The 17382-nt window shown below is 35.9% G+C and overlaps 1 protein-coding gene across 9 annotated transcripts in view; it reads left to right on the forward strand.

The window, feature by feature from the left end:
- MBD5 (methyl-CpG binding domain protein 5) overlaps nucleotides 1-17382 on the forward strand; it is a 329751-nt gene that overhangs the window by 287537 nt on the left and 24832 nt on the right. For 8 of the 9 annotated variants that reach the window (XR_010380573.1, XM_064484760.1, XM_064484759.1 and 5 more), the window contains 3 exons: nucleotides 9817-10842; nucleotides 12443-12651; nucleotides 16028-17236. Coding sequence is in view for 8 of the 9 variants with exons in the window: in XM_064484760.1 (XP_064340830.1) it covers nucleotides 9817-10842; nucleotides 12443-12651; nucleotides 16028-17236 (2444 nt within the window). In the remaining variant the exon portion in view is untranslated. The remainder of the gene's footprint in view (nucleotides 1-9816; nucleotides 10843-12442; nucleotides 12652-16027; nucleotides 17237-17382) is intronic. The other variant, XM_064484763.1, reaches the window with a different exon arrangement.

Consider the following 17382-nt stretch of genomic DNA (forward strand, 5'->3'; position numbering starts at 1 on the left):
TCCCCTTAAGTTTTGCTAGGTGTTCCTAGCAGACCAGTAAGACATTAGAAGAAAAACACATTTTATTACCTCTAATATGCTAAGTGATTCACATGTATTATTTCTAATTTATGCAGTTTTCCAAAGTATAAAGTATTCTTGTCTTCATTTTACAAATGAATAAATTGAGCCTCAGAGAACTTAAATAACTGTCCAAGATCATACATAACTGAATTAGGACTTAAACTCAGGTTCATCTGATTCTAAAATCCATTTTCTTCCCAGCTGCGTAAGTTCTTCATCTGAAACATTTAGTTGTCAAAAATACTGTTTCCACTTTCAAGTCTTTAAAAATATCCAACAGATAGTGAATTAATGCACATTGATGCAATGTGCATTAATTGTAAAATTAATGTAAAATTCTGATGCACTTTTAGACAAAAGTCAAGTTATTTTGCCTTCTCTCTTTGGACTCTAATATCCTAGTATATTAATTAGGATGTTTGTGTCACTCAATGAAATGTCCACAATATCAAGAGAGCTGCCCCTCATTTGTGTGTCAGATTTGGTAACCTTTGTTTAAATCAACTTGTATCACCTCACTTATTCAGATAAAAAGGGTTTCCTATTGAGTGATATGTCAGCAGACCTTTGAAGGGGGCGACTTTGCAGATGCTAGTCTGCCATTCTGAGCATGATAGCACAGTGAGGGTGGAAGAGAGCCCAGGTAACATGGCCCAACTCTTCCTTGTGGTAGTGGAGGCTGGACAGAACTCAAGTGACCTTCTGCTCAATCCAGTGCCTTTTTTCCACTCTCCTAAGCAACAGCTCAAAAATGTTACCTTAAGACCTCAGTGAAAACAGTTAAAACCAGAAATCACTCTGAAAACATTTAATTTGATTGGTTATTTATTTTCAGAAATTTCTTTTAAACAGAGTTTTTCTGTCATAAACAACTCAAATACTGATTTTTTTAGGCTTATATGTAAATACCCGTAGGACTCCCATATGGGAATTGGAGACAAAAATAGTAAAAAATAAATATATATGATAAAAAATATTAAATTCTTAGAAAACATTTGTAAAACTTAAGAACGTACAAGGTTTTAGTAATTCTATTTGGGTTTTTTAAATTGCTTTTCCACTAAAGCTCTCTAAACACTTTTCATTGTAAAGTTTACAGGTTTCTATTAGCTTTTTAGATATAAAATGACAAGAAAAGTTTAATATTTCCATGTAACAGATTTAGAAAATGACCAGTAGGATACTTGGTGACATTCCTCAAGTTGTAAAGCAAAGCTCTGGTGGATCTGGCAACCAAACCCCAAGGTTCCTGATTCTCAGTCCAAACACTCAAACTGCTGAATGCAGGTATGTTCTGAAATCCATCAGTAGTGTACATTTAAAGCAACTTCCAGTTTGTGAAGTGAGACAAGTTTCAGCACTTAAGTGGTTCCAACATGTGTCCCGTGGTGTTTTGGTTTAGGGAGGAATCCAAAATCAAGTGCCCCTGACTGGCAGATTTCATCAGGCCCATGCCTCCTCAGGCCTCTGACTGCTGCCCTCATGTTTACCAGAGAACAGAAACACTCATGCCAGTAACCTGGGCCTCTGCAGAGGACCCAGCCATGTCAGTGTCCACATGACAACCCATCCTTCCTTGGCCCTGTGGCTTTTCACAATTCTCAAAAAAGCAAAAAGATTTAGACTATCCTGCTAACCAGTTAATAACTGAACCGTACCTTCCTTCAATACTGATAAAGTCATTAAATATAACCTTTTCACTTTAAAATGAGTTTTATTTTTTTTTCCTAATAAGAAACATTTAATCATCTCTTCTAAGCACATGAAAATATAGTCCTCTTCAGAGAGGACTATAGTCAGAGAATGAGTTTGTACCAGAAGAGAAAATAACTCATTTATTTGCCTTAACTCTTAAAGATATACAGTGACTAACAAGAATATAAATAAACCTATGAATAAATATGTGCTCATGGATATTTATATATATTTTTTAAACTCTGGAAAAAAGTGTTTTCTTTCAGCACAAAATACATTTGATTGAAACTCAGTGCAGCCATTGATATGGTAGGTATAAGAAAATTAGAGAAGACAAAATAACACTTTGGATAAAATACTGCAAAGTAGAAGCTTGTTTTTTTGTTGTTGTTGTTGTTGTTGTCGTTCTATGTATTTATTTATTCTCAAAACATACCAGTAAAGAAAATAAAGGGAAATTGTCATTTCCTACATTTGAGGTTATAGGTGCAAAAAGATAACAAGATTAAAATGCTCCAGGGTGGATTATTGTATATGTTACCTCTCTCAGGATATGGGATGTTTGTGTGAAATGATCTTCTAGTCCTGTATAGACTAATGTAGAGTGAAGAAAGGCAGAGACTCCTTTAAGGTTGTGACTGAATTAATCATAGTTGCTATTGAAAGTATTTCCACCCACGTTTTTTAATGCATAGATTTTATCCCTCATCTGATTGATGCACAGGCTTCTAGGTTGAAAGTTGCCCTCTGCTCTTGTTTTTTAACCAAATACCAAAACTATATTAAATTCTTGACTATGTGATAAAAATCTATGTCTATTCTTTTAGTTACATTTTTGCAAAATGAGCCATTTCTTCTTTGCTGTAAGATATTTTTACAACAGACAATGTCTTGCTATTTAAGGTTTCCTAATATCAGGGTTACACCACTTGCTTTGTTTACATATTCCAGGTTTAATGATTCCTTGTGTACAAAAGAAGGAGTTAAAATATGTTTGACTTCAGACATTGAGTTTATGTAATCAAAGGTGGTAACAGAACTCAGAGTGGTGTGATATGTTTGCTGATTCAATGATCTATTTTGTACCTTTCAAGAAATAAATTGTCCCAGTGTGCAAATTGGAAGAATTTTATTCCATTGTAATACACCAAGCTCACTTGTAAAACCACTAGAAATCTTTCAGTTCCCTAGGAGATGCCTAAGCTATTATTTACTAAAATCAAGTGGTCTAAAAACATTGAAGCAGCTTCTAAAAGTACCCAAGTTCTAGGCAGTAATGTTAACTCTACAAAAATTTGACTCATTAAAATTAATGCTTAAAAATATTCCTATGGTGTCATCAAAATAGATTTCATTCTCACATGCAGAAGTACTAAATAAATCAAATCGTAAACTTCTTATCTTCTAGGAACTTACATCAAGCAACATTAATGCCGACAAAGCAAAGAATAGAGTAAAAATTATTTTCTAAGAATTATACTTATTGCAAATTCAAAATAACAACTCACCTTTTTACAGATTAAAAATAGAGCTAGACAAACAGAAATCTGAAGGAGTTGCTGAGATAATCCTGGGGTGAGAGCTAGTCCAGGGAAATTCTAAATATCTATCCAAGACTCATGGCTATAGGTAAGAGAGTAGTATTTATCACAGATACCCTAGAGCAGGGCGCCTGTGCTGTACAGCTCCACAGGGATACCACTCATAGTATAGTCTAATAAATAAGCTTCCTGGAGCACAACTCCATAGACCAGCCCCCACAGAGCTGAGCAACTGAGAGGCTTGGTCCTAAAGCAGTGTTTTCCAAACTTTTTTTTTAAACTTCTAACCAGAGCAAGAAATTAGCTTGCATTACAGTTCACTGGAGATACGTTTTTAATGTACAACAAATAAAAGTTTCCTAAGAAAACACTTACTACATGTGATGCACTCTGACATTTTTGATCCCATTCTATCTCATCCTATCTTAGTTTCTATTTTTTACGACAGTCATGATTCACTGAAATGATTTTATCACCCGCTAACAGAACGTGACCCAGCACTCATATATGTAAGTTAACAGAAACAGTTTCTACAAAATAATACCCAAGCTATACAATGTACTCTTTTTTTTTTTCTTTCCTATTTCATTTATCAAAATATACTAGTTGGGCATTCTAAATTGATTTTACAGCCCCAAATAGGTCTGAACACTCTTAGAATACTCGTGAGGTAATTAACTCAGCAAATAGTTACTGAGTACCTAGTGTGTGCTGTGTACCACAGATAAAATAGTCTACAATGGAAGGATACAAAGCTAGCTGTCAAAATCTAGAAACTCAGCTTGCTCTGCTCATTAAACAAAATGAGATAAATTTCCAGTTGGAATATTGATGGATGGAGCATTTTAACTGTTGTTTTAGCACATTCAGAGAACAGAAATCCTACCAAGCGAGAGACTTAACCTCTTTTCTCAACGTTTCCTTACAATAACTATTAAGAAAAATGTGATAAAGAGCATTTGTTTAAAAAAAACAAAAAACCTTTGTTACTTGAGAAACAGTGAAAAATCTCAAGCATGTTTTTCATTTCAACACTTTTCAGAGTAACTCTGTGTATTAATTAAGAAAGCAGAAATGATCAGTAGTAAAACACATTTTTTTGTCTGACTTCATTACCACCATAAGACCGGCCTCCTCAATACAGTCATAACCACTCAGATCTCATATTCCAGGATTCAAGCAGCATCCCTTCCACTGGTCTTTCCTCTTACCCCAGAGGTTGGCCCTGATGAGAGTGGAAAGTATTTCTTTAGATACTGCCATTGATCCCTTCCTCCTCTTATTTTTCTCCTAAATGCTTTAGTTTTAGGTCCCTCCCTCCCTTCCTTGTGGAAAACAAATAGCCACTAGTCCCTAGGGCTTCCTGCCTACTCCTGGTAAAGGAATGCTAGGAATTTACATCAGGATCCAAGGCACAAAGATAGAGATTGGTATATTTTTGTAAATACATGTTACCATGTCATTGCTAAGGCACGAGAAAATTGTATCTTGTTGGAAGATCTAGACTTCTCATAAAAGTTATCTTCCAATTTCTTAAATCAACCCTTTAAATATAGAGAGAAAATTTTACTATTTCCTTGGGATTGAAAAGTGAATTATATTCATTAGACTCACTAGGGCATGATATTTTTCTCTTGTCTCTAGAAGCATTCATTTTTATTAAGGATTACCACTGACCCTGACTGCAATTAAAGTATACTTGCCAAAGCAAATGATAAAGGTCAAATAGTGAAGGAGTGCCTTCTATATGATTTATTTCTTAGGTTTTTACATTTTTTATGGGTAAAAATCAGTATTTGGGCATATTAATTTAGAAAATGTTTTCTAGCATTAAATAGTATTTATTCATAATTGGAGCTGTAGATCAAACCAGTATAATGACACTTTAAAAACACCTATTGGTCAATTGGAACAAGCTTTATGCTCTCTTACACACACACAAAATCATGTACAACAATATTATTATTCAAGGGCCAGCCGTGAAAGAGTTTAGCAAGCATTACACGAACAGTGACTTTTCTCAAAGAATATTGGTGACAAAGAAGGGAAATCTAAAGACGTAGACATACCTTTGTTTTGAAAAGTTTTTTTTAAAAATGAAGCAGATAAAACATCTTAAGAATGAGATTTAGTAATAGGAAAATATTCTTTAAAAATCATTATAAAGATACTGATGCTATTTCTGTATATGCACACATACACAACCACACACACACATCATAAATTATATGTGTGTGTAAAGAATACTGTTTATAGTTTGAAATCTATCCCACTGGAAAAGCTACCACTGTTGTTTCCTCATTGTACTGGACTATCTCAGTCTCTGATTGGGTGTCTAAGCACATGATCTCATACCAGGAAAGTTTACTTGGCTGGCTTTGCAGTCTTCTTTCCTACTTTTTTAAAAGCAACAGAAACAATGAGAAAAAGAAATTATGCCAGTTCATGGTGCTGCTGGCTGGTGTGAAATGATCATTTTTTCCAATTAAAGGTCTCCAACTTACTAACTTGTTCCAGGCTCCCAGCTGCCTTTTGGTTATTTAACTGCTAAATGTTTAGTGAATAGTTTGGGGTTTTTTTGTTTTTTTTTTTTTAATTCTTTTAAACTTTTTTTTTAACTACCTCTTTCATTAGATTAAGCACAAAACATCTTGGCTGCTCACCTCCAAAAAAAACAATCAGCTTTAAGAAAACATTTTTGCCCACCTACTTCAACAGATGATGGGTTTTATGCAGAACTATGAAGTAAGTTCACCAGAGAATGCCTATTTAAGACTAAGTGGTTCAGAAATAAGCAATTTACAATTTCCCTTGAGCTATAAAAATTCAACCCTCTTTCAATTGACCCCAAGCATTAATGAGTGACTTTAAGAGCTCAGAATACCTTGGAATGGACTTCTTCCCCTTTAGTCATTTTAACTCCTTGGTACACCTGGGAGTCTTCTAAAGTAACTTGTCATCGTCCGGCCATCTCCTTTCCAGTGTGCCTTGTCTCCTGGCATTGGACCAGTACTATAGAGGGTCTGTTCTCACTTTCTCAACAAATGGGTTGTATTACCTCCTTTTCCCCATACACACCTGCCACACACACCCAGCATCAATGATTTGATTTCTAGAAGTTGAATGTAAGTTTTACAATCTTAATAGATTGATTCAACCAGCATTTATTGAATGCTAACCACGTGTTAGAGACTCTTAGGTCTTGGAAATACAGAGGGAAATAAGAAGTGATCCTTACCTTAAATGGTTTAGAAAGATGATTTGAAATTTCTTCACTGTTTATCTAAGGCAGCAAGCTTAACCATGAGTGAGAGGGCTGGGGTGTGTGGGAAAGCAGCATACAATATTTTCAGTCATAGTTCTTTGTTTTGAGCATGCATAGGACACTGTTACCCTCCATGCACTTTGTTATCTCCTTTTTGGAAAAAAAAAAATTGCTTTGCTTCTGCTAAAAGCACTTTCTATCTGCTGTTCCACTCTCAAATCCCAGATCAAATGTTATCACTTGCTTCATTTTTCCTGACACCTTCAGTTTTACAGTTGCCCCCTTGTTATAAACCTGCTACAGTTCCTAGCACATTGCACTGTAGTTACACTAGCTGTAGGCAAAGAGCTTTAACATTTCCTGGTTCGTAATAAGCTCTCAATAAATGTATATTTGAGAGAGACTGGGAGATCTGTATGTTTATCACATTGCCTAAACTCTAAGTTCTGGAAAGAAAGAGCAGGCTGTTGTGTTTTTGTTGTTGTTGGTTGGTTGTTTTGTGTCACCATTTCTACCCTTTTGTTCATCAGAATATACTTGATTGTTGAATTGATGTGTTGAAAATTAGAGAAAATAAAAAATAGGCCTTGATCCACATATTATCATTAAGAAGCTTGTATTATTCACCACCTTCTTGTTTGTGATGCAAAAATATACCCAGAGTAACTATATTTCTCTTGTCATTCCTCAAGAATATTTAGATGGAGAACTTTAGAATAATGTCCCCAAATGGTTAGTTTTATGAATCCTAAATATGGATGTTTCTCTCTTACAAAATAAAGATAAAAGAATAATAACCTCTAAAGAAGTCCTTCATCTACAAAGCATTGTCATTTGCACACTAGAGTATTTGATTAGGGAAATGGTGGTCTGTATATTTAAATATGTCATTGTTATTTAGCAGATAGGAAAAAGGCCACAAATGGTGATTATTAGTAAATAAGAGTTTTTTTATTAACTTGTTTAAAAATATGGCTTCCAAAAGCAAACAAAGCACAGTACCTATTTATGGAAATAGCAAGATTTGAGAAGCAATGAAATGTTTAAGGTGTTGATTGTTTTATTACAAATCTGAATTAATATTTAAAGAATTGTATACCGTATGACTACTTCAGCATTTTATTTCCTCCTTTGAATGAAACACTGAGAACTGTAAACAACAAAAAAAAAGTAGACCACAACAGCTAGGAAAGATTGCGGTCGTGCTATAGAGATACATGTGTTGGATATGCTGATTTATACTTACTACTGTTACCTCATCACCACAGTGAATTACAGCTGTCAGCAATAATGATGACAATGATAACTGCTTTTATTTGTATACTTTTACACATTGCAAGCCTTTCATTTATCTATTTTTGATTCTCACTATAATCATGCCAACGTTTCTTAGAAAAAATTCAAAGGTAGGAAAGTATATTATGCAGGAAGATGTCCATCCCTGTGTTTTATATAAGGATGAAAAAAATCAAAATATAAATGCCAAACTTTATCAGATAGTCAGTAAATCGGGTCAATCCATATGCCACATGATTAAAAATATTAATACAAAGTCTGTATGTCAAAAAGGAAAAATTCTCGCTTTATTCTGTTAGGAGAAAACAAGAATAGATCATTATATTTGTACTACTATTTCAACTATGGATACATTTCTGTGTATTTGGACAAGTCCTCAGTGGTAACGTGGTCAAATATAAAGTTTGTTACGATGGCATATTACAGCAGTAAAGTGCATTATTTTACATTTTCAGGAAAACTGGTATTGTTCATTATAATGTATACATGTTTAATAGTTTAATAAATTAAATGTATATGCTTATAATGATAAATATTTGCCAAACACATGTATTATATAAAACTGCATTTCTTTAGGGTAAGACATTATTCAAAAAAAAATGAATGTAGATTCCTTTCAACAGAATGTGGTTCTCACTCTCCCCACCTCACCCCTTGTGTGTCTGGATCACCAGGGTGATTTCAAAGGATACTGCTACCCAGGCTGTACTCCGAGAGATGAGTTTTCAGCTGGTCTTGGATAGGGCCCAGACACTGCTTTCTTTGTTCTTACGTTCTCCAGGTACTCTTTGTGCAGCTTGGATTGAGAACAACTAATACAATTATTATAAGCAATTAAAATTTTATGATTAAATTCCCTGAATTTTCCTGTCTAGCATACACAGGACTTTCAAGATTAAGAATGCTATTTGAGTGAGGACTGTTCTGACTTTGAGTATAAATTATCTTTTTGCTATTAGAATGACAAAGATTTAAAAATAATGATAAAATGCAGTGTTGGTGAGAGAAATGAGCACTACCTATATTGTTTATAGAAATGTGAATTGAATGTATATTGATCAACTTCGCTGGAGGGCAGTCTGACAGTGTGTACCCAGAGCTTTAAAAATATGTAAACCCTTTGTCCCTGGAATTCCACTTTTAAGAATTTATCCTTAGAAAATAATTGAGCATATTGGCAAAAATGAGTGAGTAAGAATGTTTATCATAGTGTTTCTTGCAAAAGTAAGAGACTATAAATGATAAAAATATCCACAATTATGGGTTGATTAAATTGTGGTATATCCATACATGATACTAGTAAAATGGACCTATAGTTAACATGCATTAACATGAAAGGATATTCACAATATATTGATAAATGAAAAAAAGTTACAAAACAGTATGATTCCGTTTTTGTTAAAAAATATATGTAATCTGCGTACTATACACATACAGGTGGGAAAAGGCCAGAAAACTATACACCAAAATGGTAATAGTTACCTACATAGGTACTTGTTATTGTCTGTTTTGTGTTCTCATGCGTATTCTGCTTGTTTTTCCCATTAAAAGCAAGTACTAGTATTATATATAAAGACCAAGAACTTTAAAAAAAAATGTAAAAATATATTTTAAAAAACAAAATCTTGTTATTTTTTGTCCCCAGTTGAATGAACTACAACACAGATTCTCCCATTTTCACCTTGTCCAGCTGTGGAAAACAAGATATTTGATAGTTAGGAACAGCTATTTCTTAATGTGCTAAACTTTTTCAATATGTTTATGTTCAAAGTAGGTTAGGAAGTATGAAGTTAAAGTTTCATTAACATGTCAAATCATCTCTAATTACAATTAATTTGGTTATAAACTACAAAGATGATGTAACAAATTAATTGAAATTTATCTCAATGTAGTTTTATGGAGTAGTCTTCCTTAACATCCATAATTAACAAGTGGTTTTGTTTCCCTTTATTTTAGGCGGTTCAGGACTATCATCTTCCATAGCCATAGCTGGTACCAACCACCCCGCCATCACAAAGACCACATCTGTTCTTCAAGATGGCGTCATAGTCACCACCGCAGCTGGAAACCCACTGCAGAGTCAGCTGCCCATTGGGAGTGATTTTCCTTTTGTTGGCCAGGAGCACGCACTTCATTTTCCATCCAACAGCACTTCAAACAACCATCTTCCACACCCCTTGAACCCCAGCCTCCTCAGTTCTCTACCTATCTCTTTGCCAGTGAATCAACAGCATCTCCTAAACCAGAATCTATTAAATATCCTCCAGCCTTCAGCAGGAGAAGGCAAGTCTGAGATCAACCTCCACTCTTTAGGTTTTCTCAACCCGAATGTAAACGCTGCTTTAGCTTTTCTCTCCGGTGACATGGATGGGCAGGTATTGCAGCCTGTTCGCTTTCAACTCTTAGCAGCCCTGCTTCAGAACCAAGCCCACGCAGCTGCCATGCTTCCCCTGCCATCTTTCAATCTGACCATCTCAGATCTTTTGCAACAGCAAAATACCCCTTTACTCTCATTAACACAGATGACAGCCCCATCAGACCATTTGCCAAGCAATCAGTCAGAGAACAGCCGAGCTGAGACCCTTTTAACCAGCCCCCTGGGGAACCCTTTACCAAGCTTTGCAGGCAGTGACACTACTTTTAACCCCCTGTTCCTCCCAGCTGTCACTGGGGCCTCAGGATTAATGGCCTTGAATCCCCAGCTGTTGGGAGGTATCCTGAACTCAGCATCGGCCAACACCACTAATCATCCAGAGGTTTCCATAGCAACTTCTTCTCAGGCAACCACTACCACAACCACTACATCATCAGCAGTGGCAGCACTGACTGTCTCAACACTTGGTGGGACAGCAGTGGTGTCAATGGCAGAAACATTGCTGAATATATCTAATAATGCTGGGAATCCACCTGGTCCAGCTAAACTCAACAGTAACTCTGTGGTGCCACAGCTACTTAACCCTCTACTGGGGACAGGTCTGCTTGGTAAGTTAAATTTTTTCACAAATTTTTACAAAAGAAACGCTTTTCTAATTCTATTTTCTCCTTTTTAAAAAAAACTCCATTTTGTCACACTATTTTTAAAAATGTTTTTGTTATGTCACAGCTTGCTTAAGGAACTAAATATAATAACACCCACACACAACCATAGTTATACAAACATGAAAATGGCTTTTTCCTTTTCCTTTATTCTAGCAATACTAAATACCATTTTAATCTGCTTTCTCCTTAATCTCCTAATTCTGATGCCACCTAAACCTAACCTACCTATCATTCTCTTAAGCCAAGTAGAGTCTTATTTTTCAAATAATAAAGCACAGGTACACCTTAAAAATAACATTTATTTGAATTTTAGTTGGTGTGGCATCACAGGGTTAGTATGAGCAGCTGCACTGTGGATGAAAACAGTTTGAGGAAGTGTTTTTCCAGGTGATCCCTAAATAAACAAAACTAAATGCTTATCCAGCAAAATAAGAAACAAGGCATAAAAACATTCAAAGTTCAAGTTCGCCTAAGTTCAAGGAAACAGACAGCCCCAACAGCTACTGCTAGAATTTCTCTGACAGTATTATTCTTTAGAACTTTGTGGCTTAAAAACAAAAAAAATTTTAGGTAGATTATTTTATCACCAAAACGTTAGAAAATAATGTCAAGTATATGCAACTGATAGATACAGGTAACTGTAATAGACAATACAGAGATGGTGTCCATAAAGCCTGGAAACATGGGCAAATATGTATGATATTGTCAAGGGCATCTTCAATATGTAAAAAAAATATGTTTCCAGATTTCATGGAAGCCTTTATAATATAGTTTAATTAGTTCTATTTGGCACTGAGATCAGTGTAGTTAAGTAATCTAAAAAGCATTACAGAGTTACATATTTCAAGTTATAGGACAATTTCTATGACATTATCCTCAAAATAATTTCAAAGTAATTTCAAAACAAGTTAATTTTGAATTTTGAATATAAATTTAGTTGTTAACTAACCCTAATTATATAATATTTATTTTTAATGATTATGGCAATGAATTCTTTTATATTATTAGCTTTCTTTACAATTTTAATTTTAGGTAAACAGCAATCTTCTACTTAAAAATAAAATACATGTTTCTAGACCAAATCTGATTTTATTTGGTGGTAGTTTTGACGATTGTGGCTTAAAAACCAAATTTTGTAAACACCACCTGATCAGACCCACTTGTTTTAACCATCTTATCAAATACCTAGGATTGCTAAGGCATTTAGGACTAATTTCAACCTTTAATTGTAGGTGCTCTAATAACAACAGTTTCAAGGAATTCTGTAAGACTGAAGATCAATATATAAGGATTGGCTAGTGGATAGACCAAAGACTAACTAGTCTCTCCATGATACAAAATCAAAGCACTAATTATGAAAGATGAAATTAAATAACAAAACTACTCTTTCCTTACCATTTAGTAAGACTTTGAGGAGAAAAAGAGAAAAGAATTACCATGTAAGTCTAGTTTTTAGTTTTTGTTTCAGGAATCCTCAACAAAGATAGGCATAGGACCTCCAAAGAATCACATTGACTTATGTTTTATGTTTTTCAAACTATAGGTGACATGTCCTCAATTAACAATACTTTGAATAACCACCAACTGACTCATCTACAGTCGCTGTTAAACAACAATCAGATGTTTCCTCCAAGTCAACAACAGCAGCAGCTTCTTCAGGGGTACCAGAACCTCCAGGCATTTCAAGGACAGTCCACAATTCCTTGCCCAGCTAACAATAACCCCATGGCTTGTCTGTTTCAGAACTTTCAGGTACTCTCCTTTCCTGGGTTGCTTTAGTAGAAAACAATGTCTACTACTTACTTTACTTATTTTGGAAGAAGAGACAAAAGAAGGAGGTTATATGTCTTTTTACCTCTACTGACTATTATTTCTCAGTAACGGATATTGTTAAACATTCCAGTTTTTTGTGTGAAGTTTATTTTATTTTGCCTGGAGCATCTCAGTGGTTCTGTTAGAGCTGTTAGTAAATCATGTTACTTTCTTAAACCCTTTTGTGGTTTCCCTGTGTTCCCATGATTAAAATCTACATCTTTAATATGCTTACCTTGCCTCACTCTCTAGCCCCAGCTCTCACCACTCTCTCCCTGGCTTCAGATACGTGATCGTCTTTTAGTTCTACAAACTGAATAAATTCCTGATAGGCTAAGGAGTTGGATGGAAAATGTAACACTAAATAAATGCACGAAGAAAATACAGAAGATTTTTAAAATAATATTGGGGTAGAGAAGGCTCTGTCAGCAAGACACACAACCAAGAAGTCAAAAAGAGAAGAGGTAACAGAGTTGAATACATAAAACTTTTTAAAATCTGAGGGGGAGGGTATAGCTCCAGTGGTAGTCTACATGCTTAGCATGCATGAGGTCCTGGGTTCAATCCTGAGTACCTCCTCTAAAAAACAAACAAACAAACAAACAAACCTAATTACCTACTCCCCAAAATAAAATTTTTTTTTAAAATCTGAATGATCAAAGGTATTCTAAACAAAGTTAAAGGGAAGTGGGCTACCTGGCAGAAAGTACTTACATAACAATAGCAAGTAATTTCCATTCAAAATATAAAAAGAGCACCTATCAATCTGGAAGAAAAAAAGATAATTGATTAGAAAAATGAGCAATAGAAATGAACAGACAATTCAGAGAAAATTAGATAAAAATTAGTAATAAACATGGAAAGAATAGTAAGAGTTATACAAATTACAACATTAATATATCCATCAGATTGATGATATCCTTTGCTGACGGTGGTGTGGGGAAATGGATTCTTTCAGATATACTGTTGGTCTGATTGTATCGTCATGCAGTCCTTTTGGAGAGTAATTTGATAGTTATCAGTTTTAAAATATATGTATTTATATAAATTATATATATCTCCTTTGACCCAGTTCAACTTTTATGTGTCTATTTTGGAGAAATCCTCAAATGTGAACAAAAGGTCACAATCCAGAATGGTTATTACCACCTGATTTGTGGTGTCAAAAATTAGAAATCACTTATACAATCAATAGGAAAGTAGTTAAATATGTTATGCTATATCCATCTACCTAGTAGTTTAACAGATTGGGTAGATTTATACAATCTGATATGGAGAGACTTGCAAGATTGCAAAATTCCAATACTGTAGTGTCCTAGAACAATACTAAAATACAATACCATTTATGTGAGAGAAAGAAGAGAGATAGGAAGGACTGAAAGAAAGAAGGGAAACTAGATACACACCTACACACTTCAATGTATTAAAAATCAGTCTGCAAGGATGCACTCCAGAATTGATTACTTCTGAGAAAAAAATGGTATCGAATGGGGTACAGAAGTATAGGTTTGGGTAGGGAATAGTGATGAAGAAAACTTTTCTCTTTTTTGACAATGAGAAAATATTCATCTGTGTCTCAAAATAAAATAATTTAGAAGAGAAGAGGAAGTGCGTAACCATGTCACTGAGCAAATGAGTAGATAAAGCCTGAGGGGAATCCATTAGAGTCAGCGGTTAGAATAGCACCAGTGACTTGGTGGAATGCAGTTTTGGTGGAGTGGTGGGAGCATGAGCCAGAATGCAGTGGATGGAAGGATGAAAAAGGTTAGGAATTAAAGAGTGTGGATTAGTCTTTCAAAAACTCAACTATGAGGAACATCAGAGAAATAAAGTAGTTGCCCCAAGGCAGGCATAGGTTGAATGCAACCTTTTGAAATGTGGAAGCCATGCACATAGTAGAATGCTAAAGGAAAGAGACCAAAAAGAAGTGGAAGAGACTGAACATAAAGGAGAGAAGGGATAATAGATAACGCAGAATCCCTGAGGAGGGACTTGGGATCCAGAGGATAAACCAAGGACTTACTCTCAGAGAGCAGAGGGGCTCCACTTACACTGGGAAGCAGCACAGGATGGGGAACTGAAAACTGTGTGCTGCCAGGGAGTAGCAGGGCATAAAAATTATGAAAATTCTTACCCTGTGAACTCCATTTTCTCTGCTAAGTAAGGTTAACGACTAAGAAGAGTGTAGGGAATGGTCTAGCAGCTGGCTTGAGGAAGTAGATAAAGATTTGAATACTGTGAAGAGGAGAGATACCTAAGGAGAAGATCACAGAATCAGTGAGAACATAGGCCCCTAGCTGTGATTGGAAGCCATTAATTTCTTATGGATGGGTAGTCAGCATCCTCACGGTAAATAAAGTTAGATGAGGCAGGCAGTTAAATTGATCCAAGATTGGGAAACTATCTAGTGGATGTAGACAAGGGGAGACTGGCAAGAGAGTAGTTATGTGCTGATGGATCCCAGGTTCTGGTTTAGTAGGGAAGAATGTAAAGTCAAGAAGAGAGTGACCTTTGAGGCGAAAAATCTGAAGTATCAAGGATCTGGAGCCACAATTCTTAGCTGGGGTTGGTGAAATTAGAATAACCTGTGGACTTTTTCAAACTGCACTCATCATTCCTGTCCTGAGCATTGATATTCTTTCCTGGTGGGCATTCCCTCCCTTCACCTCTTCCCAATTGAGAGTCACTTCTATAGAAAGCCATCTTCACTGTTAACAGCATCAGGGTGTCCCTCAGCCAGTGGCCTCATAAGGTTGAGAGTAGATGTTACTACCCTATCTAAAGACTTCAAAAAGTTAGCGTCATATCAGAAATATTTTATTGTTAAGAAAGGAGTATACGTATTTTGTTTTATTTTAGATTATATTTCACTTAGTTCAGTAGAAATATCAGTGAGTTAGAAATCATTTTCAAAATCTGGTTCCCTTTATAATTTGAGCAGCACTGGTGAAGGACTTGTTTCTCTCTTCGAATCTCAAGTTGCAAAACTTGTAATGACACTAAAAACATAGAGTCATCACCTGGAAACATTTTGTGTCCAACCACATGAACTTTAATTTTTCTAGAGAATGTTTAGTAATGATGATTTTTAAAAAATCTGTTACATGATTTCAATCAAAGAAACAGTACCCAAATATGATAAAGACATAAGCCTTTCTGTAGAGAGTGACTTTTAATTTCATTTTTGAGTCTTGTTCTATTTTCTTCCTTCTTATATTTGTTTGTCTTCTGATAAATCCTAAAATTATGGTCTTTCTCTTTGAGATCTTAAAATTTTTTTCTCTTTCTCTCACTGCTTCTTGTCTATTTCTTTAAGGTGAGAATGCAGGAAGATGCAGCTCTCCTAAACAAAAGAATAAGCACTCAGCCAGGGCTCACAGCACTTCCTGAAAATCCAAACACTACACTTCCACCTTTCCAAGATACACCTTGTGAGTTGCAACCGCGGATTGACCCATCTCTTGGTCAGCAAGTGAAGGATGGCCTTGTTATGGGTGGCCAGGGTGATGCTTCTGTGGATGCTATTTACAAAGCTGTTGTTGATGCAGCCAGCAAAGGAATGCAGGTTGTCATCACCACTGCAGTCAACAGTACAACTCAGATCAGCCCCATTCCAGCTCTGAGTGCCATGAGTGCCTTCACTGCTTCGATTGGTGACCCATTAAGTCTCCCCAGTGCTGTCAGTGCAGTCATTCATGGACGAAACATGGGCAGTGTCGATCATGATGGTCGGCTGAGGAACGCAAGAGGGGCTCGGCTGCCCAGCAACATGGACCATGGGAAAAACTCCAACGAAGGAGATGGGTTTGAGTATTTCAAGTCGGCAAGTTGCCATGCATCTAAAAAGCAGTGGGATGGGGAGCAAAGCCCCAGAGGGGAGAGAAACAGGTGGAAGTGTGAGGAATTTTTAGATCATCCAGGCCATATCCACAGTAGTCCTTGTCACGAAAGGCCCAACAACATCTCTGCACTGCCATTTCTTCCTGGGGAACAGCACCCAATATTGTTACCACCAAGAAACTGTCAAGGGGATAAAATTCTGGAAGAAAACTTCAGGTATAATAACTACAAAAGAACTATGATGAGTTTTAAGGAGAGACTAGAGAACACTGTGGAAAGATGTGCACACATTAATGGGAACAGACCTCGACAGAGTCGGGGCTTTGGAGAGCTGCTGAGCACCACAAAGCAAGACCTGGTCCTGGAGGAGCAATCTCCAAGCTCCTCAAATAGCTTGGAAAGTTCTCTGGTCAAAGACTACATCCATTACAATGGAGACTTTAATGCCAAAAGCATTAATGGGTGTGTACCTAGTCCTTCAGACGCTAAAAGCATTAGTAGTGAAGATGACCTAAGGAATCCAGACTCCCCCTCTTCAAATGAGTTGATACATTACAGGCCAAGGACGTTCAACGTTGGCGACTTGGTCTGGGGCCAAATCAAAGGACTGACTTCCTGGCCTGGAAAATTAGTAAGAGAAGACGACGTTCACAATTCTTGTCAACAAAGCCCCGAGGACAGGAAGGTATACCAATCTTTATCCATTGTCAAATATTAACCTTTGTTCAGATATCAATTATTATTTTTGGTTGTCATCACTTTGGATTCTTCATGACTCATTGAGGTCTCACAAACTTCTGGAGCATAAAATGAAGAGGGGATGGTTATAGT

This window comes from Camelus dromedarius, chromosome 4, assembly GCF_036321535.1.
Source record: "Camelus dromedarius isolate mCamDro1 chromosome 4, mCamDro1.pat, whole genome shotgun sequence".
Classification (NCBI taxonomy): domain Eukaryota; kingdom Metazoa; phylum Chordata; class Mammalia; order Artiodactyla; family Camelidae; genus Camelus; species Camelus dromedarius.